The 22922-nt window shown below is 42.0% G+C and overlaps 4 protein-coding genes across 5 annotated transcripts; 3 read left to right on the forward strand and 1 right to left on the reverse strand.

Annotated features, from left to right (window-relative positions):
- Nucleotides 1-1678: 1678 nt before the first annotated feature.
- Nucleotides 1679-4136, reverse strand: LOC141813248 (G-type lectin S-receptor-like serine/threonine-protein kinase LECRK1). Its single transcript, XM_074701180.1, has one exon. It carries the CDS (start codon nucleotides 4134-4136, stop codon nucleotides 1710-1712), a length of 2427 nt encoding a protein of 808 aa, XP_074557281.1. The 3' UTR covers nucleotides 1679-1709.
- A 3907-nt stretch (nucleotides 4137-8043) lies between these two features.
- LOC141813954 (G-type lectin S-receptor-like serine/threonine-protein kinase LECRK1) lies at nucleotides 8044-10467 on the forward strand. Its single transcript, XM_074701958.1, has one exon. The coding sequence runs from the start codon at nucleotides 8044-8046 to the stop codon at nucleotides 10465-10467; it is 2424 nt and encodes an 807-aa protein (XP_074558059.1).
- Nucleotides 10468-11842: 1375 nt separating this feature from the next.
- On the forward strand, nucleotides 11843-18114 carry LOC141813249 (protein EMSY-LIKE 3-like). 2 transcript variants are annotated; one of them, XM_074701181.1, is made up of 10 exons: nucleotides 11843-12176; nucleotides 13724-13923; nucleotides 14006-14115; nucleotides 14177-14423; nucleotides 14520-14756; nucleotides 14832-14900; nucleotides 16947-17192; nucleotides 17265-17333; nucleotides 17408-17471; nucleotides 17588-18114. In XM_074701181.1, the coding sequence occupies exons 1-10, from the start codon at nucleotides 12149-12151 to the stop codon at nucleotides 17728-17730; spliced, it is 1413 nt and encodes a 470-aa protein (XP_074557282.1). In that variant the 5' UTR covers nucleotides 11843-12148; the 3' UTR covers nucleotides 17731-18114. The 2 variants fall into 2 exon arrangements, with proteins under 2 accessions (XP_074557282.1, XP_074557283.1); XM_074701182.1 differs by having other exon boundaries at nucleotides 14529-14756.
- Nucleotides 18115-20056: 1942 nt separating this feature from the next.
- LOC141812936 (65-kDa microtubule-associated protein 1-like) lies at nucleotides 20057-22751 on the forward strand. Its single transcript, XM_074700882.1, has 10 exons — nucleotides 20057-20080; nucleotides 20130-20216; nucleotides 20294-20497; nucleotides 20573-20830; nucleotides 20911-21126; nucleotides 21477-21632; nucleotides 21713-22024; nucleotides 22104-22191; nucleotides 22259-22407; nucleotides 22482-22751. The coding sequence occupies exons 1-10, from the start codon at nucleotides 20057-20059 to the stop codon at nucleotides 22749-22751; spliced, it is 1764 nt and encodes a 587-aa protein (XP_074556983.1).
- The last annotated feature ends 171 nt before the right edge of the window (nucleotides 22752-22922 follow it).

Genomic DNA, 22922 nt, shown 5'->3' on the forward strand with positions numbered 1-22922 from the left:
GTATTTTTACAAAAAGATCCTTACATTTATAAAAATTATAAATGAATACTTAAAATTTTTTAATAATATAATAATTATAGAAATGATTTAATCGGCTTCCATCCAGGATCATTACAGAAAGCATTTCAATTGATCAAAGCATATTAAACATTTGATGATCAGGATATATAAGAAAACAGAATAACAATTATAATTGGCTTATGATTTACTAGTTAGTTATTTAATAATTAATCAATAATTTTATTTTATTTTATTATTATTTTTAATAATTAGAAAAAATAAGAAAGCTGATTATTTATTTGTTATTTAATTTATAATGGTTTGCCCACAAATGATTTTATGTGTTAATTAAATTATTTAATAATTAATTAATATTTCCCTTTTGTTATATGATTATCCTTAATAATCATGATCCTACTACATCCAAACGATTTTATGAATTTACAGTTTTAAATTTTCTTAATATAAAAATCTTGATTTGATGAATCATAAATAAGTAGTTCCGCATTGTAAATCATAATTCATCTTGAACCGTTAAGGTTAGAGGTCCACCTATTAGAAACTATTAAACTGACAATTTTAAACCACCGTCGAATCCGAATCATAATCTAATCTAATATTCTAAAGACTATGGTTCCAACCTTGACGAATCGATACAATTCAATTAATTTAGTCTTCCGTAAAAAGTTAGAATCTGTCATCCCAACGGCCCTACACGATGGGCCCCTTCTGCAAGTTTGCTCCGTCGTAACCAACTCAGTTATGTCCCGTGAACACAATTAATATAGTCTTCTGCGAGAAAAGGTGGATCTGCCACCTTAGCGGCCCCACACGGTCGGCCCCACGACCATCTGTGACACAATTAATATAGTCATTATCATACAAAGTAGCTGATCCATAATATACCATTTAAATGATTATGGTTTGATGGTTTCAAACTATCAAACCGTTGGTTCTCAATATTGATCGGATCTAATATTCTAGATACAAGACACTTTACATTTGTGGCCCTAACCTTGACTAATTTATACAATTCAATTAATATAGTCATCATCACTTTTTCTATAAAAAATGAAATCTGCCATACAACGATTCTACGCGGTCGATCCCCACGACCATCATAACAGACAATAATTGTTTCACAATATAATATTTAAATTATTATAGTTTGACTGTTTTAAATTGTATAGTTGATCGGATAAGACTCTTTACATTTGTGGCCCCAGTATCTTTGATTATAACCTTCCATTCCGGTTCATCTTCTCCTCTTTTTTTTGTAAAAGATGGAATCCGTCATTTTAGCGGTCTCACACGATCGACCCCACGATCATTTATGAAGAGATAAATCAAGAAACAACAATTGATCAGGATGCAATCTCTCCTCTTCTGCTACGGAGGGAAGAGGACTACTTCCATACCAAAGACTCTTTACATTAATTGACAATTCAATTAAATTAATGCAGTCATTCATTATCACAGTAGCTGTTCAACAATATATCACTTGAACTATTAACATAATAATATTTGTAGTCATCCATTGATGCAAAATGATTAGAATGAAAAGGTATAAAACTTTAGCTGTAATAAAAGTTCATTATTGTATAAAACATTCAATTTTTATGCTGGTTTAAGCACCAAATACAAAGCATACAATGCTTATGATGATCATATTGTTCGTAATTACTACTCTAATATTAATTACTTATTATTTACTGCGACATGGACTGAATGGCGGTGGATGGATCCGGCGGGACCGCCACCGGGACTCCTCCCTCCAGCATCCGCACCACCGCCGACATCGACGGCCTTAATCCTGGATCCTCCTGTATGCACCACATGGCCACCGTCACGAACCTCTCCATCCGTTCCCTATCATCCTCGCCGTCCCTCAGCAGCAGATCCAGCCTCCCTTCCTTGTAGCAATCGTAGGCCCAGTACACCAGCACCGCGTCCTCCTCCACCTCCTCCTTCTCCGTCTGCGTCTCCAGATTCCTGCGGCAGCTCACGATCTCCAGTAACATCACGCCGAAGCTGTACACGTCCACCTTCTTCGTGATCGCCATGCTCTTGAACCACTCCGGCGCCACGTACCCCCTCGTTCCCCGTATCCCCGTGTTGGTTCGCGTCTGGTCCGTCCGGAGCAGCTTCGCGAGGCCGAAGTCGGAGATCCTGGCAGTGAGGTTGTCGTCGAGGAGAACGTTCTGTGGTTTGACGTCGCAGTGGATGATAGGGGCGTTGCAGTCTTCGTGGAGGTACATGAGCCCCCTCGCGATCCCCATCGCGATCGAAGCCCTCTGCTCCCACGGTGGCCTCTCGCAGCCGAAGAGGAACTCCTGCAACGACCCTCTGCTCATGTATTCATACACCAGCAACCGATGCGTCGCCTCGTCGCAGTAGCCGATCAGCTTCACCAAGTTCTTGTGGTGCGTCTGCCCGATCGATCTCACCTCATTGGTGAACTCTTTATCGCCGTTGTCGTCGATCATCTTCCCCAACCTGTCCAATCTCTTCACGGCGACGAGTTTCGCGCTCCCGCTCGACGACGGCAATTGCCCTTTGTATACGACGCCAAAGGCGCCTCTGCCGAGCTCTTCTTTGAAGTCCTTCGTTGCCTGCTCCAGTTCTTTGTAGGAGAAAGCCCGCAAATTTAGCTCCGTTACGCTCCTCTGCTTCTGTGATTTGTTTCTACGGGAGCAAACGATCATGGAGATGACCGTTCCGACCAGGATCGAGTTGAGCAAGCCGGAGCTCCCTAAAAGAACCGCTCCCACTACACTTATGGATTGCCGCCGGTCGTGCTTTCCTTCAAATGGAACTGGAACTGAAACAGAGGAGTTGTCTCTTGAGACCTTGATCAACGCCCGGCGGTCGACGTCGCTACCTATCCGGCCGTGAGTCAGTGGCAGCTTCTTTTTCCAGCATTCTCGGCCGCCTCTCCAGAATATTGACACGGCGCAGAAGCAGTCCTGCAAGCACAGATCGCTGCACTGGCGTTCGTCGAGATTGGTGTAGTGCTCGTATTCCTGAAAAGGCCAATCGAGATTCTCCACTGGAATCAGCGTGAAGGAGCTCTGCTCGTAGAGCTCGCAGCTCTGCACGAAATTTTGCTTGCAGCCCAGGTACGTGTTGTTCTGGTCGATGAAGGAGTACCCCGTAGGGCACATGCAGTTGATCTGGTTCTGGCCTCCATCCGACGAGCAGTAGCTGTTGTAGCCGCAGACGCCGCTGCCTGGACCGTCGGACAAAAGGGCACTGCAGATGTCCTCCGGCTTTCTCGCCACCACGTTCCATGTCGGTCTCAACGACCCGCCGGCGGCGGAGCTGTTTTTAGGGTAGACGTACTGCCGGAAGACGCCGTCGGGGTCGATCCTTGCTCGTTGGTAGAAGTTCGCAGGGGAGTATTCGGAGTTAGCATTTATGGCCACGATGGTGCCGTTGGATGTGGCGTCGTAGTATATGCTCCCACTGGAGTTGTAGACGAGCTGGTTTCCGGCTCCGGAGGTGTCGGTGGCCCAGTAGGCCGCGTATCGGTTCCCGGTGGGAAGCGCCAAAGGGTAGAGCACGAGGTTGCCATCGGCCTGGGCCATGAGACTGAACCGCCCCTCGGAGAAGTCGGCGTCGGTGAGCTGGGAGCGCAGGGAACCGTCCGCCGGTAGGACCTGGCCGGGGAGCAACGTGTCAGTGGGGTGGTCGAAGCTCTGCCACAGGACGTCGGTGGCGTCGGCCAGGACGAGGTTGCCGGTGTCAAGTACGGAGGCGGCGACAGCGTTGATGGCGCCAGGGGTCCACGTCTCGGAGCCGTTCTCACTGCGGAGGGAGAGACGGCCGTTTGCAGTGAGGCGCACGGTGGCGCCCGATGCTAGCAGCGCGTTGCGATTGGCGGACCAGACGACCGACTGAGGCGACGTGGCAGCGAACCAGACGGCAAGGAGGAAGCGGGAGCGGTTGGAGTCGGCAGGGAAGAAGCCAAAGGCAAAGTCGCCGGAGGGGGAGGGCCAGGAGTCGGACGGGCCGCCGGCGGTGAGGACGGTACCGCGAGTGATGTTAGAGTAGTTCTGTCCACCGGAGGAGGAGGCCAAGGCGAGGAGGTGAAGGAGGAGGAGGAGGAGGAATGGAGTTGGCATGTTGCCGAACATGATCGGAGAGATGGAGATGGCGCGCGTGTTGTGTGGCCATAAGTTGAGGTTTATAGTCCGTGTTCTGCGGATGTCAGTGTTCTTTGCACGTCAGTGCTCTTTGTCGACTTTGACGTGGACTTTTACCGTAATTTTCTCTATTTTTATTATTTTTCTAGTTGGATTTATTTATTTTTCTTCGGACAAAAAATTAAAATCCGTTATTTAACAGTGAACGATCTCATAATTATTTCTAAAAAAATAAATTAAAAAATTATAATTGATCCGACTTCATCCAAATTTAAATTTTTATCTTCTTTTATAAAACTCAATTATGTTCGGAAGACAATATTTATTTTTTTTCATAAATACTTTCGTGGACCTGACCGAATGGACTGTTTGTTCGATTTTAAGTTAATCAAGTAGAAGTCAATTAGATTGACTACTTGGACACGGAAAATTGTAATATGAAATGAATAATCAACCAACTTCATTTTAATTAGATTTAGCTATCTTAAATTGATGAGGAATTGGTCTTTTTCTTTTAAATTGATGAGTGATTGGTCTTGTCAATTTCAAACTTTGATTTTTTTTCAAAATCTGATTGATAAAATATTTGTTTTTAAAAAAATATGGAGGATGTTAAATTTTAAACTTGAGTCAGGAAGCATAAGTGGGTGAGTAAGTAAGTTTTTCAATCAAAAGTTGTTCAGCAACATTTCACCCTGGCCCATCATCTAGTTCACCAATCGTTTTAAATAGAGAGAAATTATCTACATCCATTTAAATTTTAAAAATAGAAAACACTTTTTATGAAAAGAAATGGTAAAAACAAAAAAAGAAAATAGAGAATGAAATACTCAAAGTCAACGAAGACCACGGTGAATTGTCTCTTGTTTTTTCTCCCTTTGTGATTTGGCATTTGGACTCGGAAATCGTTATAGAATTGAATAATCAACTTCCTTATTTTTTTTCCATCTGATTTATTGTCTCTAAATAAATCAGCAGAGACTTTTTACATTTTAAGATAATTAAAATAACCTACAAAAAAATTATTTATTAAACAGAGACTTTTTAACATTTTAAGGTAACTAAAATAATCTATAAAAAAATTATTTATTAAGAAAAAATCGGTTGAAAAAGATTCCTAAGGTTATTTATTATCGGATCAAGTATTGATGCGACGATATTGAGTTCCAAATCTTACTGCTGATCTCTTCGTTGCATCAATACTTGACTCGATAATAAAAAACCTCAAGAATCTTTTTCAGCTGATTATTTTAGAAAATGTTAAAAAAATCTCTGCATAATAAATATTTTTTTGTAGATTATTTTAGATACCATAAAATGTAAAAAAAAAAAAAAGTCTCTGCTGATTTATTTAGAGACAATAAATCAGATGGAAAAAAAATTAAGGAAGTTGATTATTCAATTCTATAACGATTGTCCAAATGCCAAATCACAAAGGGAGAAAAAACAAGAGACAAATTCTATTTTTGTTTTTACCATTTCTTTTCATAAAAAGTGTTTTATGTTTTTTTAAGTTTAAATCGATGTAGATAATTTATCAAACGTATTAACTAGAGCACTCTATAGTTCAATCCACTCGAACAATCAACAACCTGGCCAATTAAGCAATGAGTCGATTCATTACTCGATAACTTGATCCACTTGGATACTTTGCAACTCAATTCACTCGACACTAGACATTTTAATTGGATCCACTCGGCAACTCAAATACTCAATTCAGCTGAGTTAGTGATGACGGAGCAGAGTTACAAAAATGGTAAGGGTTCAAATCTCGACGAAGTCGAGATAATGTCCTTCTCCATCATGGCCAACTCTGATCACGTGGGATTGCTGAGATGTCAAATTCCATCTTTTACAGAAATATATACAATTAGCTCAATCACTCAGCCTTATTAACTAGGGTTTGGCATGTCAAACCACTAGATAATTCTAGATTGTTATATTCAATATTTTATTTATAATTTTATAATTGACGACAATAATTTTAAAGAGCAAGTTTTTCCAGCGTTTTACTAAGATTTTGATTCATTTAGAGTCCTAATTCAATAGTCATAGAAAAAAGTAAGACTTGTTTACCAAGAATGATGTTAGAATAATTCAACGTGATTATCACTTTCTGTTGGATATTGAGATCTTAACGGATCAATATGGTTTTGTAGAAAAATCAGAATGTCATTAATTGATGAAAGTCATAATTGACTTCAAAATCAAAATCTACGTTTTGCGTAGATAGATTTAGACTATTAATTTACTCAAAATTGATTAAGGGTGAATGAAAATTAATTGTTTAAAGTCAACCAGAATAATATTAATTGTTAATTAATGTTATATGAGAAAGTGCATGGGGAATAGTCTCACATCGGAGAATTTTGATGGGCTTACCTTCTTTATTAATGTTGCTGTGTTAATGGAGTTAACACAAAAAGTCCATGTGTTTTTTTTTACGGGCGAGTAGGTGCTCACACCTGTGAGCCCGTCACGCGCACGCACGCATGAGCGTTTTGTCGGCGCACTTTGCACTTGCGTCGTTGCAAGGAGCATTGAGGAGCTTAAATTTATCCTCCAGAGGACATGGCACTCAGGTGACGTGTCATGCTCACATGTGACATGACAATGTCTGCGTGACATCTAAGCAAGGATAAATGATTGGACTGCTGACTGGACGAACGGATGATAATTGTTGATCAAAGAGATGTGATAGATTACATGTGATGCGATCTGAAGCATTCGATCGCGAAGAGTCACGATCTGACTACTTAGGATGAGACTTGATTTGAAGCGTCAGATCGAATGGATCATTGGATCCAGATCCAACGGCTGATGATCAAAGGAGAGATTTGAGGGTCACAACCCTTCAGATCTAATAGATGAGATTAAAAGGACTACGTGAAGGGTTACAACCCTTTAGATCTGATGGATAAGATTAAGAGGACAATGTGAAGGATTGCAACCCTAGATCGGATGACTCAGATCAATCCAGTCCAAAGGTCACATCCACTCACTCAAAGGGTATTCAATCTTGGGAACGAATTGATACTATTTTCGACGATCCATATCAGTTTGTATCCCCGAAAAGCTACCGAAACTAACACTTTCGTCATTGAATAAGAAATTATTATTATTAGTGACAACAACTATGCTACACTTCATATATATAATTAAGATACGACGATCATCCAATAATTAAAATCAAAATGAGACGATTTCCTCGTCATTTTATGACAGACTATTGATATTTATATAAAGTTAAAAAATGTTTAATTAGAAATGTGAGACAAAAAAACAAATGAGAATGACTTTCATCTAACTCTTACTTGACAATTATTTAATATGCATTTAATTTTTCATATTTTAATATGCAAATTGGAGAGCATAAAAACTAATATTTAATTCTAATATATATATATATAAATATATATATCATGTATTCATCAATTGGAGATGAGCGACGATTGGTGAACCAGACGAGGGAGATGGAGATTGCCGAACAACTTTTGATTGAAAAAACTTATTCACCGACTTATGCTTCCTGACTCAATTTAAAATTTAACATCCTCCCCATATTTTAAAAAAAAAATATTTTATCAATCAGATTTTGAAAAAAAAATCAAAGTATGAATTTGACCAGACCAATTCCTCATCAATTTAAAAGAAAAAGACCAATTCCTCATGAATTTAAGATAGTTAAATCTAATTTGAATGAAGTTGGTTGATTATTCATTTCATATCAGAATTTCCCGCGTCCAAATGTCCGGCTTACGAAAAAAAGTACCCTCCAAAAATAAATAAATAGAGAAAAAAAGTCAACAAAGAGCGAAGACATCCCAAAAACAAGAACAGGGGCTATAAATCTTCAACTCGCAGCCACAACATACGCGCCATCTCCATCTCTCCGATCATGTTCGGCAACATGCCGACTCCTTTCCTCCTCCTCCTCCTCCTTCACCTCCTCGCCTTGGCCTCCACCTCCGGTGGACAGAACTACTCTAACATCACTCGCGGTACCGTCCTCACTGCCGGCGGCTCGTCCGACTCCTGGCCCTCCCCCTCCGGCGACTTTGCCTTTGGCTTCTTCCCTGCCGACTCCAACCGCTCCCGCTTCCTCCTTGCCGTCTGGTTTGCTGCCACGTCGCCTCAGTCGGTCGTCTGGTCCGCCAATCGCAACGCTTTGCTAGCATCGGGCGCCACTGTGCGCCTCACCGCCGACGGCCGTCTCTCCCTCCGCAGTGAGAACGGCTCCGAGACGTGGACCCCTGGCGCCATCAACGCTGTCGCCGCCTCCGTACTTGACACCGGCAACCTCGTCCTGGCCGACGCCACCGACGTCCTGTGGCAGAGCTTCGACCACCCCACTGACACGTTGCTCCCCGGCCAGGTGCTACCGGCGGACGGTTCCCTGCGTTCCCAACTCACCGACGCCGACTTCTCCGAGGGGCGGTTCAGTCTCGTGGCCCAGGCCGATGGCAACCTCGTGCTCTACCCTTTGGCGCTTCCCACCGGGAACCAGTACGTCGCCTACTGGTCCACTGGCACCTCCGTCTCCGGAAACCAGCTCGTCTACAACGCCAGTGGGAGCATATACTACAACGCCACAGCCAACGGCACCATCGTGACCATAAATGCTAACTCCGAATACTCCCCGGCGAACTTCTACCAACGCGCAAGGCTCGACCCCGACGGCGTCTTCCGGCTGTACGTTTACCCAAAAAACAACTCCGGCGGCGGCGGGTCATTAAGATCCACATGGAACGTGATGGCGAGAATTCCTGACGATATCTGCCGCACCCTTGTAGTCGAAAACGTCGGCAGCGGTGTCTGCGGCTACAACAGCTATTGCTCGTCGGACAACGGGCAAAGCCAGATCCACTGCATGTGCCCTCCGCAATACACCTTCATCGATCAGGATTACAAGTACAAGGGCTGCAAGCAAAATTTTACCCAGAATTGCGATCTCTATGATCCCAGCTCCTTCACGCTGATTCCGGCGGACAACCTCGACTGGCCGTACTACGATTACGAGCACTACACCAACGTCGATCCAGACCAGTGTGGCGATCTCTGCTTGGAGGACTGTTTCTGTGCATTAGCAATATATTCGGTTGCAGAAAGTGGGTGTTTTAAGAAGAAGCTGCCGCTGACGCATGGCCGGACGGGGAGCTACGTCAACCGTCGGGCGCTCATCAAAGTCCCAAAATACAACAACTCTGTTTCAGCTCCATTTGAAAGGGTCCTCGAGCGGCAGCGACCGATGAGCGTAGTGGGAAGGTTGCTTCTGGGGAGCTCCGGCTTTCTCAACCTGATCCTAATCGGATCGCTCATCGCGGTCCTCGTTTGTAATCAGAGAAACACAACACACAGTGTTTGGAAACTGAGGAGCTTGGAGGAGCTAAATCTGCGAACTTTCTCCTACAAAGAGCTCGAGCAGGCAACGAAAGAATTCAAAGAAGAGCTCGGCAGAGGCGCCTTTGGCGTCGTATACAAAGGGGAATTGCCGTCGTCGAGCGGGAGTGCGAAGCCCGTCGCCGTGAAGAGATTGGACAGGCTGCGGAAGATGATCGACGACGACGGCGATAAAGAGTTCACCAATGAGGTGAGATCGATCGGGAAGACGTACCACAAGAACTTGGTGAGGCTGATCGGCTACTGCCACGAGGAATCGCAGCGGCTGCTGGTATACGAGTACATGAGCAGAGGGTCGTTGCAGGAGTTCCTCTTCGGCGGCGAGAGGCCGCCGTGGGAGCAGAGGGCTTCGATCGCGATCGGGATCGCAAGGGGGCTCATGTACCTCCACGAGGAATGCAGCGCCCCGATCATCCACTGCGACATCAAGCCACAGAACGTTCTCCTCGACGACAACCTCACTGCCAGGATCTCCGACTTCGGCCTCGCGAAGCTGCTCCGGACGGACCAGACACGAACCAACACGGGGATACGGGGAACGAGGGGGTACGTGGCGCCGGAGTGGTTCAAGAGCATGGCGATCACGAAGAAGGTGGACGTGTACAGCTTCGGCGTGATGTTGCTGGAGATCGTGACCTGCCGGAAGAATCTGGAGATGGAGAAGGAGGAGGTGGAGGAGGCGATTTTGGTGTATTGGGCCTACGATTGCTACAGGGTTGGGAGGCTGGCACTGCTGCTGAGGGACGAGGATAATATTGAGGATAGGCAAAGGGCAGAGAGGTTCGCGACGGTGGCGCTCTGGTGCATTCAGGAGGATCCAGCCTTGAGGCCGTCGATCTCGGCGGTCGTGCAGATGCTGGATGGAGTGATTCCGGTAGCGGCGCCGCCTGATCCTTCCACCGCCGTCAGCTCTCGGCAGTAATCAGTAACTAATTACCTATATTGGATGAATAATTGAAGCAAGAGTCAGCGTGACAGCGTCATAGATTTAGATTTTAGTTCTTTCCTGAAATTATGCTCTTTCATCTTAACTCTTTTTCAAAGAAAAGCAATTATGATATCAAACCAAAATCTTCATCACCATAATTAGTATTAATCATTCAAGAAAGGAAAATTTTATTGAGATGATAACTCCGTGAATTGAATTCTTAAAGAAGAGTAGCAGAAACTTTGAACAGCAGCATGTGGAATCAATCAAAAACAATACAGAAGTCTTCTACCTGCATTGCCAGCTTCCATCCACTCTTCATTCACATCGAATGAACACCACAGGTGACCTCATTCCTAGTGTGCACAATCACACTGATGATGCCATTACTTTGACAATAGTAACATTTTGTGAACTTGTGAGCATCTAAGAACTGCTAAGAGTTACTCTTCAAATATGCTAATGTCACAGAAGCAACATCAGATCAATTGCCACTGGAGCACTATCACCTTTTTACGTAGGAAGATATCTTTTCACCCCCATGCATGTGTACTACCAACTCCTTGCTTTGATTTTGCAGTAAAATCCATTCTCAGCACGCTTATAAATCAAGGTAATGGGCTCCCTGTCTACACTTAAAACGTTGGGGCAGATGGCCAACCAACAACGCCCCAAATCCCTGCTCTTCAAGAGCCTCCTCAAGCTGCAGTTCCTCGGACAAGCCCAGCACGTGGCCAGAAGCCTGAGCAACGCCAAGTCCATGGTCACGCAGCTCCTAAACAAGAAGCTCAATCGGCAGTCCTCTGCTGTAACTTACAGAGACGCCGAACGGAATGACTCGACAACAATGTTCGGAGAGGACGACAACGAGATGACTGAAAGCGAGCAGAATTCAGAGGAGGAGGACGACTCTGAAAGGGATGAGGAGGAGCGCGAGATCGACAGGCTCGCGGAGAAGTTCATAGCGAGTTGCCACGAGAAGTTTAGGCTGGAGAAGCAGGAGTCCTTCCGCAGGTACCAGGAGATGCTAGCTAGAAGCATATGAGATCTAGTGGATGGTTATGAACAGTTAATGAATCTGTCAGTAAGATTTTGTATTTGTTTCTTAGATTCAAGGTTGAGCTCCTTCTCCAGGTAGTTGATTAGTGAGAGATCAACAATGTTTTGTCTTCTTTCCGCCTTCTTAAGAAGCGCGAATGCTCGAGCTGTGCGAAGCGGACCGGGCTCATGTGACGCTCACGTGACGTCCAGGTCGAAGCCCATCGGAGCTCCGACCCGCATCAAGCCCGGAACTTAAAACAGTTCAAATTTCCTCTATAAAACCCGTTGGGGTCCGTCCTTTTGCGTCTTTTCCTGCCTCTCGATCCATCTTCTGATCGCCTCTGCCCCTCCCCTCGCTCTCTGCCCCGCACGCCACCTCCTCTCGCTCCCGCTCCCTCCCGATCCCTCCCGATCTACCACCTGGTTCCACGCTCTTCGCTCGGATTGCTGATCGGATTCGCTTTCGCATGCTAGAATTGGGATGTTTCTTCGTCGCCGGCTGCGGGGATCGATGATGCTGAAGCTGCTGACTGGGTCGCAGTGAGGGGAAACCTCTCTCTTGTTGAACTCGACGGGTTGGGGGGTTTCTTGGGCGTTTCGGCACCGGTTATTTGGTGACCAAGGGATTCCCGGCATGGAATTCGATCCTTCCGATAGTAGTGGTAAGCGTTCTTTGGCACTTGTTCCTTTGAATGGTGATAATATCATGATTTAGGGTTTTTTTTCTCGAGTAATTATTTTCTTAAAGTTCATTGAAAATCACAGTGGGTATGAAAATTTGCTTGAAGATGGTGCTTCCGTAGGCAGAGGCATGGTTGGGAAACTAGGGTTAGTTGAATGTTTTCCTAGTTTTTAAGGCCGGGACAAGATTCTGCTCGTTTATCTGGGCCTTTAGCTAATATGGAAATGAACGGTTGCCAGGATGCGCTCCTTTTTTGAGCAAGGGGATAAAATCTCATCCAATTGCTCGGGATGGTTTGACAAGCTTAGGCTTAGAGTTATATGAAGCATTCTCTTTCCACTAGAGAAGGTAATGCCAAATAAACAATAATACTTTCCTGAAGTTTAGGCTGAAAGGCATATAAATTGCACTCCTTCCTCCAGAGAAGGTAATGGCAAGTAAAAACTATAACTTACCCTTTTTCTACTACTTTGTCATCCTTCTCCGACCTAACTAAGGCATTGCATTCTTGACACCCTTAGATTTTCTTATAGGCCTCCTCAGTTTGCATTGGTGGTGGTACCACCCACTAGAGGATCAGATGAACTAATATTCAACTCACTCTTTTCATAAAATCTCTCAAAATTTTAGGCCTTCTCAAAATGCTCCCTAAATTATAAACTCTATAAATATCATATAATTTATAGACATATGATAGCATATACATTATATATTATAAACATTATAATAAAGGATAGCCAGGTGCACGAAGCTCCCGCCAATATGGGATCCCGGAGAAAAATTGGATCATATTGGGTCTATTGTACATATCCTTACCCTACATTGTAAAAGGATGCTTCTGCGACTTGAATCCATGACCATAAGGTCATATGGCATCAACTATAAGGTCACCCGCGATTATAAACATTATAATACTATATAAAATTTATGATATAATGGTATATACATTATATACAAAATATATGATATACATTAATATTTATAATTTTGAGATTCGTTGAGTCCTTGTACCTGTTATGAATTTGGACAATTTTTCTGAGACCCGTGTGCCCACTTTGAAAAAAAAATCACATGTCAGGTGTTTGGATCCATATTCGTGTCACATACCCTATTCAAGTTCGAGTAACGTAGCCTATCATATGATGTGAATCGTGAAGCGTATGGCTCTTAGAACTATGATTGCTAGTCTTTTCTTGTGAAATTGTAGTCACTTTTGCTACTGGAAGATTTTGTGGTCTAGATGCCTTTTTGGATGTCAAGTTCTGAACTATATTTATTTCTATTGATGTTATGATGATGATGGGTCATACTTTGTGTTAGCTGGAAAGCTTTTTATTTTAGCTGGGAAAGCTTTTTGTTTTAGCTTAGCTCAACTTAAATGTAATATGTGCATCTTCTTATCTCCAGAATGATGAATTCCCATATATTATTAGTAAAAAATCATCAATTATGCATCAAAATCTCAGCTTCATCAATAGATTTTATTTACATGTTTGCTTGCTGTATGATGGTATTGCGCGGATGCAGGAACTGATGATGATCTTCCACCACCCCATCAGAACAGGGGTGTAAGAGGACATATGACAGGTAATGGGAGGACCATAGTTGGTGCAATTCCATATGCTAGGGTGCAGAATGATATGGAAATCCAAATACACCGACTTGAGCAAGAAGCATACAGTTCGGTTCTTCGAGCATTTAAGGCTCAATCTGATGCCATTACATGGGTAATTGTCCCCTTGAATCATCATAGCTACTTCAGTTTTGGGGGGTCTTCATATTGTATGCCTGATGGAGCAATTTTTTCAGGAAAAAGAAAGTCTAATAACTGAACTAAGAAAGGAGCTCAGAGTGTCAGATGAGGAACATAGAGAACTATTAAATAGGGTGAACGCAGATGACATTATTCGAAGAATAAGGTATGCGAATGAATCTAGACCCAGTTTAATGTATTTTGTTATATTTATCAAATTTGCATAGGGAATGGAGACAAGAAGGTGGACACCAGTCTGGGGTTTTTAGTAATGTTCAATCAGATGTTCCTGCACCCAGTCCTACCATTTCTGCCTCTCGAAAGAGGCAACGAACACAGCCTGTTCCATCATTGTCGTTGGATGTACCATCTACTGGTTTGCACTCACAGCCTGTTGCAGCTCCCATGCAGCCATCATCATCATCTGCCAAAAGGGGAGCTACAACAGGAGCCAAAGGCAAGAAGCCTAAGACAGTAAGTTACCTGGTTGATAAAAACGTACAATAGTCATTTGTGTTTTAGACATTTTATATATATATGCATCCTTCATCTTTGATCGAAGTGACACAGAAATTTCAGGGTCAGGCAGTACCTGGTGCTTCTTCAATAAAGTCTATGCAATATCCTTCTTCGGGTCCTGGTGGAAGAGGCCATATGGCAAATAAGAATTCTTCTGGTGCACCTGCTCCAGCTGAACTAGCTAAAACAGCACCATATGACCCACTAATTGGGCGTAAAGTGAGGACTAGATGGCCTGAAGATAATAGCTTTTATGAAGCGGTTATTCTTGATTATAATCCGGTGGAAGTAAGTCCTTGCAGTGCTTTTAGTTTCCTCATGCTTTTCTAGTGCATTGTCAACTCTTGAATATTCTGGTCGCAGGGTCTGCATGCACTGGTTTATGATGTTGGCATGGAGAATGAGACATGGGAATGGGTTAATCTGAAGGAGGTAAATTGATTGTTTCTTGTATTTTAGAACTGCATGATTCATGTTTTGCTCTTTAACTGTTTCTAAATTTACTTATAAACAAAATTATCACAATCATATTCCAGCCATAGAATCACATTATCCTAAGGTCCAAATAATGCACAGTGATTAGAAACACAGACTAGATCAGAAATGTGATGGAATCTAGTTCCCATCCAACAAGATCAGTTGGATTGGGAACCTAACTGAATCAAATCTGTGAAGTGGAAGAGGAGGGGTCAGGCTGATGCAAGCGACGGGTTGAACAAAGGTCGTCCATGTTTCCTTCTTATTTTCACACCGCTGCTTATAAGGCATCAATTGTTCTAGCCGTCTAAGGATCTGGGACAGCAGTCAAAATTCCCCATTTTGGCAGCTCCTCACCTTTTCTCTCTTTTAGATGGGTTGCTTAGGATTTTTAAAATGCATTTATTAATAGAAAACAATAAGATTAGAAGAAAATAGTAAATTATGCACAAAGCATAAGCTACAAAATATATACAAAAAATTTAATAATCATGAAATGCATATAGGATATTGTGATCAATAATCTTCAAATTTTGACCCAGCAATGATTCCAAGTTACTTTAGCACAATTGTGGACATGCCACATTCTTGGTTGCTTTGTAAATAGGTATCCATGCCGGTGAATGTCTCAATTAATACGATGGATTGAACCATTGTAATTGAATTGGAGCTAATTGACAACAGAACGGATAGAAGTTTCTTTAATATGAATCAAGCTTCCTCTGTTCATGCAGGAGTTGATAAATATGATATAGCTGTTGAGGTTAGGTTACAAAATAGATATAAGGCTTGCTTATTTTACCAAGAATTAATTTTACATAATGATATTGTTCTAATTGTGATTTTAGCATTGAGCTTTGCCTTTTGCACTGGCTTTGGGTGTGATTGTCCACTTCCTGACTTACTTTCTTTAGTTGACAATTACAGTAGAGTTATTGTAGGAAATTTTAATTATAGTCAGAGACATGTGAATCTGGATGAGTTAGAGTACTGGTGTTGTAGTTGTCAAGACACCTTCGATCACTACATGGTGTGCTAAAAAGGTGTCCATCTCGACCTTAGAGATTTGTTTTTTGCAGTAGTCATTTGTTGAATCAGAAATTGATAAATAGGTAGATCACTAATTTTATTCTGCTATAGGAATAGGAGTGTTTGCATGGTTTTAGCTGTTGTGACAAAATCTCTTAGATGTTTTATCACTCCCAGTGACTTGTGTGTCTCAACAAATGCAGATTATTCCTTCAAATTGCCTCAAAATATTGTTTTTCTTATGACTTAATAGTTTTGCAATTGGTCTTTTACTTGATATATTATTTTTTTAGCATTTCTTTTGATTCTTATCTCAGGGACAAATGAACGAAGATAGTATGATGTATGTGAAAAAGAATGCCTCTCTTAGTAATCTAAAGCTGGAGATATGTTCATATCATTGGCACATCAAGTTTCATATTTTTTACATCTTTTTGCTAGCCCATACCATTTTCTGAAATTAAAGTTGGAGACCCATTTTTTATTAATTACTATCCACAAACAAAATTGGAGTTTTGATTTATCAAGTTTGGCTATGATTTGATAAATTTGTCATAACTCACCAGTTAGCCATTTGATACCCTTTTGAGTAGCAAGTGATTATAACTAAATGTTCTCAGATTTAAGTTATTAATACGTCATTCATCAACTCCTGTCACTACCAACTATTTTAGGGCAACTTCCAGTTATTTGTACGCAATTAACAAATCTCATATTAGCAACTTATATGTGCTTGATATCATTTTTGGCGTGTCAACTAATGCTATCTCTGAGCTTCTTAACATATTTAAATGGCTTTCTTTTTCTTCCATTTTAATATACGTTGATTCTTCTTGTTTTTTTCCTGGACCTTGGCGGCTTCAGTGTTGACATCATGGGGAATAGTGATTTATCATCTAATTGTTTAATATCACTTACTGTTTCTTAATCATATAATTTCGTAACACTACTCCCTAAATCATTGATATGCAGATTCCCCCTGAAGATTTAAGATGGGATGGTGAGGATCCAGGAATCAGTCATCATCCTGGTCCAGGTGCACCTGAACGTGGAGTTAAAAAGACCTCAGGTCGTGGCGGTGCAATTCCAGGAGCAGGAAGAGGTAGAGGATCAATGAAAAATCAGGCAAAGAAAGATTTTCAACCACCCCAAAACGGCATTGGCAAGAAGAGCACTGGGGACATCGAGATATTTGACACAGAGATACTTATTAAAGAAGTATGCTCTGTAAAATTTTACCGTGCCTTTTGCCAGTCAAGTACTTATTAACACAATGTACCTTTCGATCAGGTGGAGAAGGTTTTTAGCGCAAGCCATCCTGATCCTAAGGATATGGAGGATGCCAAGAACTTGTTGAAAGTATGAAAATTTTGCCCATTTCATGTATTTTGCATGATATGCTTACGAATTAATGTTGAGGTCTATGCTTGCAGGTTCAAGAACAATCACTGATTGCTGCAATTGCAAGGCTTGCGGATGTATCAGATGGTGAAAGTGGTAAATCAAATAGATCAACTGAAAAAAATCCTTTGTGTGATAGATTTTGTGCTATTACACACTTATTCTTTCAGGATTTTTATTTCCAACTAATTTGCTCCCTTTTTCCTTGGCAGAAGAAGGGGAGCACCAGTATTCGCATGGGCAATCCATGGAGCGGGATCGTGGATGGAGAAACCGCATGATTACTGGTGTTGGAGGAAGAGAGGGCTATGATGGTGATCACTTGGGTGGGGATGACGACGACGACGACACATAACTTATGGCCGAAACCACCATCTCCAGTTTATATGTGCTGGCACACTGCCCCTGCTATAACTTAGCTAATGTTAAATTGCAACTTGGAGAATGACCGTGCGCCTATCTACTCAGAAGCTAAAATGCCGATCAAATACTCACCTCCTACATTGTGATACATTGTTCTATTACTTTGTAGGTTGTATAGCAGAGGGTTCAGTAACCTTATGTATGGAAATGCGTCCTTACTCATTACAACTCTCAAGCTCGAGGAATGTGTGCAGCAATGTAGAAAGATTAATGACCATGGTTTCCATGGACGTCAGTTCATGGAATCATGTAACGTTTATTGTTGTTGGTGAATCCATCCAGGGTGGCGATTAAATTACATATATTTAAGCTTCCATTGCAGATGATCCACTAACTGCAGCAGCATTGTCGTTCTCTAAGCTTTGGATTAATTAACTTGTGATTGTTTCTTCTCTCACATCTTTGGATTATGGTGTCCAGATTAACCCAACTACCTTGGTGAAATGGTCAGGTTTAAATGGATACATGGCTAAATTAACTCGAACCAGGTGTGGAGTATCTACTTTCGTGAATAATTCAGCTGCCCAATTCTGCGTACCCTCAAGGCTCCTCCAGTTTTTGCTTATGTTTTCAAGCATATCGAACATGTGTTGTTTCAGGTCTAGGCATGATCTATTAACACCACTAATTCTAATACATTTTCGTTGTCGGTGCAAATTTTGTTCTAACTAGTAGATCATGAATTCCTTGTGCGTTTGTATAGTCACACTAATCTACACCATCCCTAAATTGTCACCCCTGCAAAGATAGTGACAAGTATATTATCGGAAATCTAATGAATTCTTTTCCTAAAAAATAAATAGGAAACTTCAACCCCGCCAATATTTTCTGTTTTAGTCATCTACTGAAATTACAATCTGTATAAATATACATCTATCAGTTCTCATAATCTCTTCATAATCAAATCAATCTCTTTACTTCTTCCACTTATTGGAGCATACACAAGCTTTGGAAGGTGGAAGGAGGAAGCCAAGGACATGGATCAAATTGTATTGTATTAACTGTGTTTGCACTCTTGGAGCTCAAAATGTATAAAAACAGGATCTAAAACATAACAAAAATTTTATGTTTAAGTTAAATATTGATCTTTGCAGTCACTTTTATTCATAGAACTGACTGGCTTCACATGATAATGCAACCTTATGGTCCTCTGTTCTCTCACCTTTAAATATACTTGAAGTAAAGTTCTAATAAAGAGAAGAAGGATAGAAGATTTTCACATGAGTGATCTTTTTTTGTTATGAGAAAAGAGATCTAAAGCTGTTTTATAAAATAAATTATGTGTTTTTTTTTATCAATTTCAATTGTTAGAAGCGTGTTTTAGTAAATTACCAATTATTATTTAATCCTTGTCCCGAGTCGGCAGCCCGCTCACTGAGCTAGCAGAAGACTGAAGACCAAGCACAGCGGTGGACGTCGGCGCCGGCGACGACGACGACGAAGGAGAGGAAAGCAAGGCTCAGAAATCATCCTTTCAAGATCTAAATCCCCCGTTTGCTCCACGTCCAAACGCGGTGAGAGTCTTCGCTTTCTCGGAACCTCCTCTACAAAAGGGCGCTCCTTTGGGGGATTTCTTTCCCTTTAGTTTCCTTAGACTCTTGGTGATGGCGCCGAATTGGTGCCTGGTTTGCTGAAACGAGGGTTCATCGGCCGTGTTCGGTTCCCATTGCGTCGGTTGGTGTCGAGTCTCTGCGAAAGTCTGCTCCTTTTAGTTTTTCTGCCTTTTGTTCACTTTGGATTTTCCTTCATCGCGTACTTGGGCTTGGCAGGTTCTGTGCTCGAAGGGTTTAGAATCATAAGGTGATTACATTTTGGATCTGTTGCATGCCTGGTTTGTTTATTGGATTACTACAATGCCATAAAATTAAGATTTTTAATTGGAAAGCATGTTTCTTCTTCACTCCAACAAGTCCCTATCAAGATATGAACTGTTGCTGTGAGCAAGAAAGATGGTGTCCTTACGCTTTTGAATTTCCTCCTTTTTTTTCTTCATTTTCTGAGTAAACGAAGCCGGTTGCTTCAACCTGATCAGATTTATATAAGACAATTATTTTGCTGCCGTCTCCTGTTTGCTGTAGTTGGGTCTTTGATTCTTATGGAGCTTCGATTCTGTTGGCCTTTATTTTAAATTGGAACTGAAAATTGGTGGCAGTTGCCCCACATATTCATTTTTCAGACTTCGCCACATAACTTCTCTGTTGCGTGTTTCATCAGACAGCTGAAACAGTCTTTCTTTCTGTCTTGTAAGGTATAAAGACATGGCTCACTTGCTTATTCTGTCTGTACATTGAACAATTTGCATTGTAAAATACATTCTTTTTGATAGTGCAGCTACTGTTGGTGGAGTTGTACATGGCAAATACACTTAACCCATTGTTAGTTGAAACCACATGTGGGTCGTTGCTGCAGCAGCTACAGGTACCTCCTCATGTTCTTACTCCTGATGCATGGAGTTAGTTATATGGAGTTGAATCGATCACTGTCCTTTGATTTAGATAATATGGGATGAGGTTGGTGAGAGCGATGAAGAGCGTGACAGGATGCTCCTTCAGCTAGAACTGGAGTGCTTAGAGGTTTATAGGAAGAAAGTTGAACAAGCTTCAAAGACAAGGACACTGCTTCTCCAGTCGTTAGCTGATTCGAAAGCTGAGCTTGCCGGACTTCTTTCTGCCCTTGGGGAGAATTCTTTTATCAGCTTTGTGAGTTGCATTTGTTTACTTGTGGCAACTTTCAGTTAGATCTTTTGTAATAGTATGTTTAATTGATCTTGTCAGCCTGACAAATCCTCTGGCACAATCAAAGAGCAACTTGCTGATATAGCTCCACTTCTGGAACAACTGTCCAAGAAGAAAGAGGATAGGATAAGAGAATTTACTCGTGTGCAATTGGAGATTGAGAAAATTCGAGGAGAAATTACTGGAACATTAAAGATTAGTGAGCAAACGGAGTCGCCAAGAGTTGATGAAGACAATTTGTCATTGAAGAAGCTGGATGAGTTCCATGCACAGCTGCAAGAACTTGAGAAAGAAAAGGTTCCTTATCCTTGTATCATGGTCTAGTTTAACTGGAAAGCATAATTCATGTGTTAACATCTAAATCTCTGTCTTTGCAGAGTGATAGATTGCACAAGGTCCTTGATCTTGTTAGCACAGTGCAGGACCTCTGTGCAGTTCTGGGTTTGGATTTCTTCAGTACTATAACGGAGGTTCATCCCAGCCTAAATGATTCCATCGGTGTACAATCAAGGAGCATCAGTGATGTCACTTTATCCAAGCTGTCTGCTAGGGTTCTAGCACTTAAAGAGGATAAGAAAACAAGGCTGCAAAAGGTTGTTTTTTCCCCCACAAGTATCTCTTGTTCTATGCTTTCCCTCCTCTCTCATTCATGCTTTCTCTTGTCTCTTATCTAGCTTATAAGTTTTGTGCAATCTCCCTTGTCTTCTAATTTTTCCCCCATGCCTAGAATTCATCTTTGACCTTGCATTAGCTCTTCTCCTGTCCTCTTTCTTGGAACCAGCTTCTGTCTCAGAAGCTGAAAAAGTATCTCAAGGTATTAATCACTTCAAGTGCTCAACGACGATAGAAGTATAAAACGGTTTCTCTGAATAAACTTTTGTTCATTCAATGAGCAATTTGCATGGATAAATCTAGTTCTGAGTTCTGCTCAATTCGTTTTCAGCTGCAAGAGTTAGCTTCTCAGCTTACTGATCTTTGGAATCTTATGGATACTCCGATCGAAGAGCAGAGTCTGTTCGATCATGTAACCTGCAATATCTCTGCCACAGTCGATGAGGTTACTGCTCCCGGAGCTGTTGCTCTAGACTTGATCGAGCAGGTTAGTCATTGATGGTGGAGTTTCGAGACTTTCCCCTTCAGGATTAAGATCTATGTTTCTTACTCTCTTACTGTGTCAAGGCTGAAGCAGAAGTTGAAACATTAGATCAGCTTAAGGCAAGCAAGATGACGGAAATAGCTTTCAAGAAACAAACCGAACTCGAAGCCATTTACGCTCGCACTCACATAGAGATAGATTCTGTGGGTGCCAGGGATAAAATATTGGCTTTAGTCGACTCTGGGACAGTCGAACCTTCCGAACTACTAGCAGAAATCGATAATCAGATACTGAGAGCTAAAGAGGAAGCGATCAGCAGAAAGGAAATATTGGAGAAGGTTGAAAAATGGATCTCAGCATGCCGAGAAGAAAGCTGGCTCGAAGAGTACAATACGGTACTGTTAAATGTTCTTCCACTTTCAACACTTCATTGCCCATTTCCAACAATAGAATCTAGTATATCTCTGGTTTCAGGACGAGAACAGATACAACTCGAGTAGAGGAGCACATTTAAATCTCAAGCGCGCAGAAAAAGCTCGTTTGTTGGTCAACAAAACTCCAGGTATCTCTGCAGAAGCCACTTCCATCAGGTTTCTGGTACCGAGACTGACGACTGTTTGGTGGTTTAGCTCTTGTCGATACGCTGATCGCCAAGACTCGGGCATGGGAAGATGATCGAGGCTTAGCGTTCATATACGATGGAGTTTCGCTGCTTGCTATGCTAGATGAATACACCATGTCAAGGCAGGAAAGGGACGAGATGAAACGAAGGCAGAGGGTAGGTACTCTTTGTCTGGTCGGATGATATGTAGACATTAATTCAAACTCACTGTGTTCGTGATTCAATAACAGGACCAAAAGCGCATTCATGAGCGACAGCAACTAGCCACTGAACAAGAAATTGTGTTTGGTTCAAGGAGAAAGGTCGTCGGCCCTCGTGCAAATGGAAACGGAACTCCTAATCGGCGGCGATCATCCCTCAACAGTCCTACATCAATGAGCAGGGACGGAAAGAGAGACAGTACCAGTAGACCAGCAGCTCCGGGGAACTGCATTGTCGTTTCAAAGGAGGATGTAGCTTCACAAGAGTCTTTCGGGAACCAGTCTTCTGCTTCGCCATGACATGTTCAAGCCTTTATCTCCTCCCTCCCTCCCTCCATGGTTACTGAGAGCTTCTTCGGTTGTGATACGTTGCTGTTGAGTTACAATAGTTAGGATCGATGAGTTGGTTCTTGCTTGAGGAAGTCACATACTCAATAATTTGGCATTTTTACTTCTTACTCTATTGTTTTT

The sequence above is a fragment of the Curcuma longa genome, chromosome 20 (genome assembly GCF_044706935.1).
Source record: "Curcuma longa cultivar G26 ecotype Majalengka, Jawa Barat chromosome 20, ITB_CL_G26_1.1, whole genome shotgun sequence".
Taxonomy (NCBI): domain Eukaryota; kingdom Viridiplantae; phylum Streptophyta; class Magnoliopsida; order Zingiberales; family Zingiberaceae; genus Curcuma; species Curcuma longa.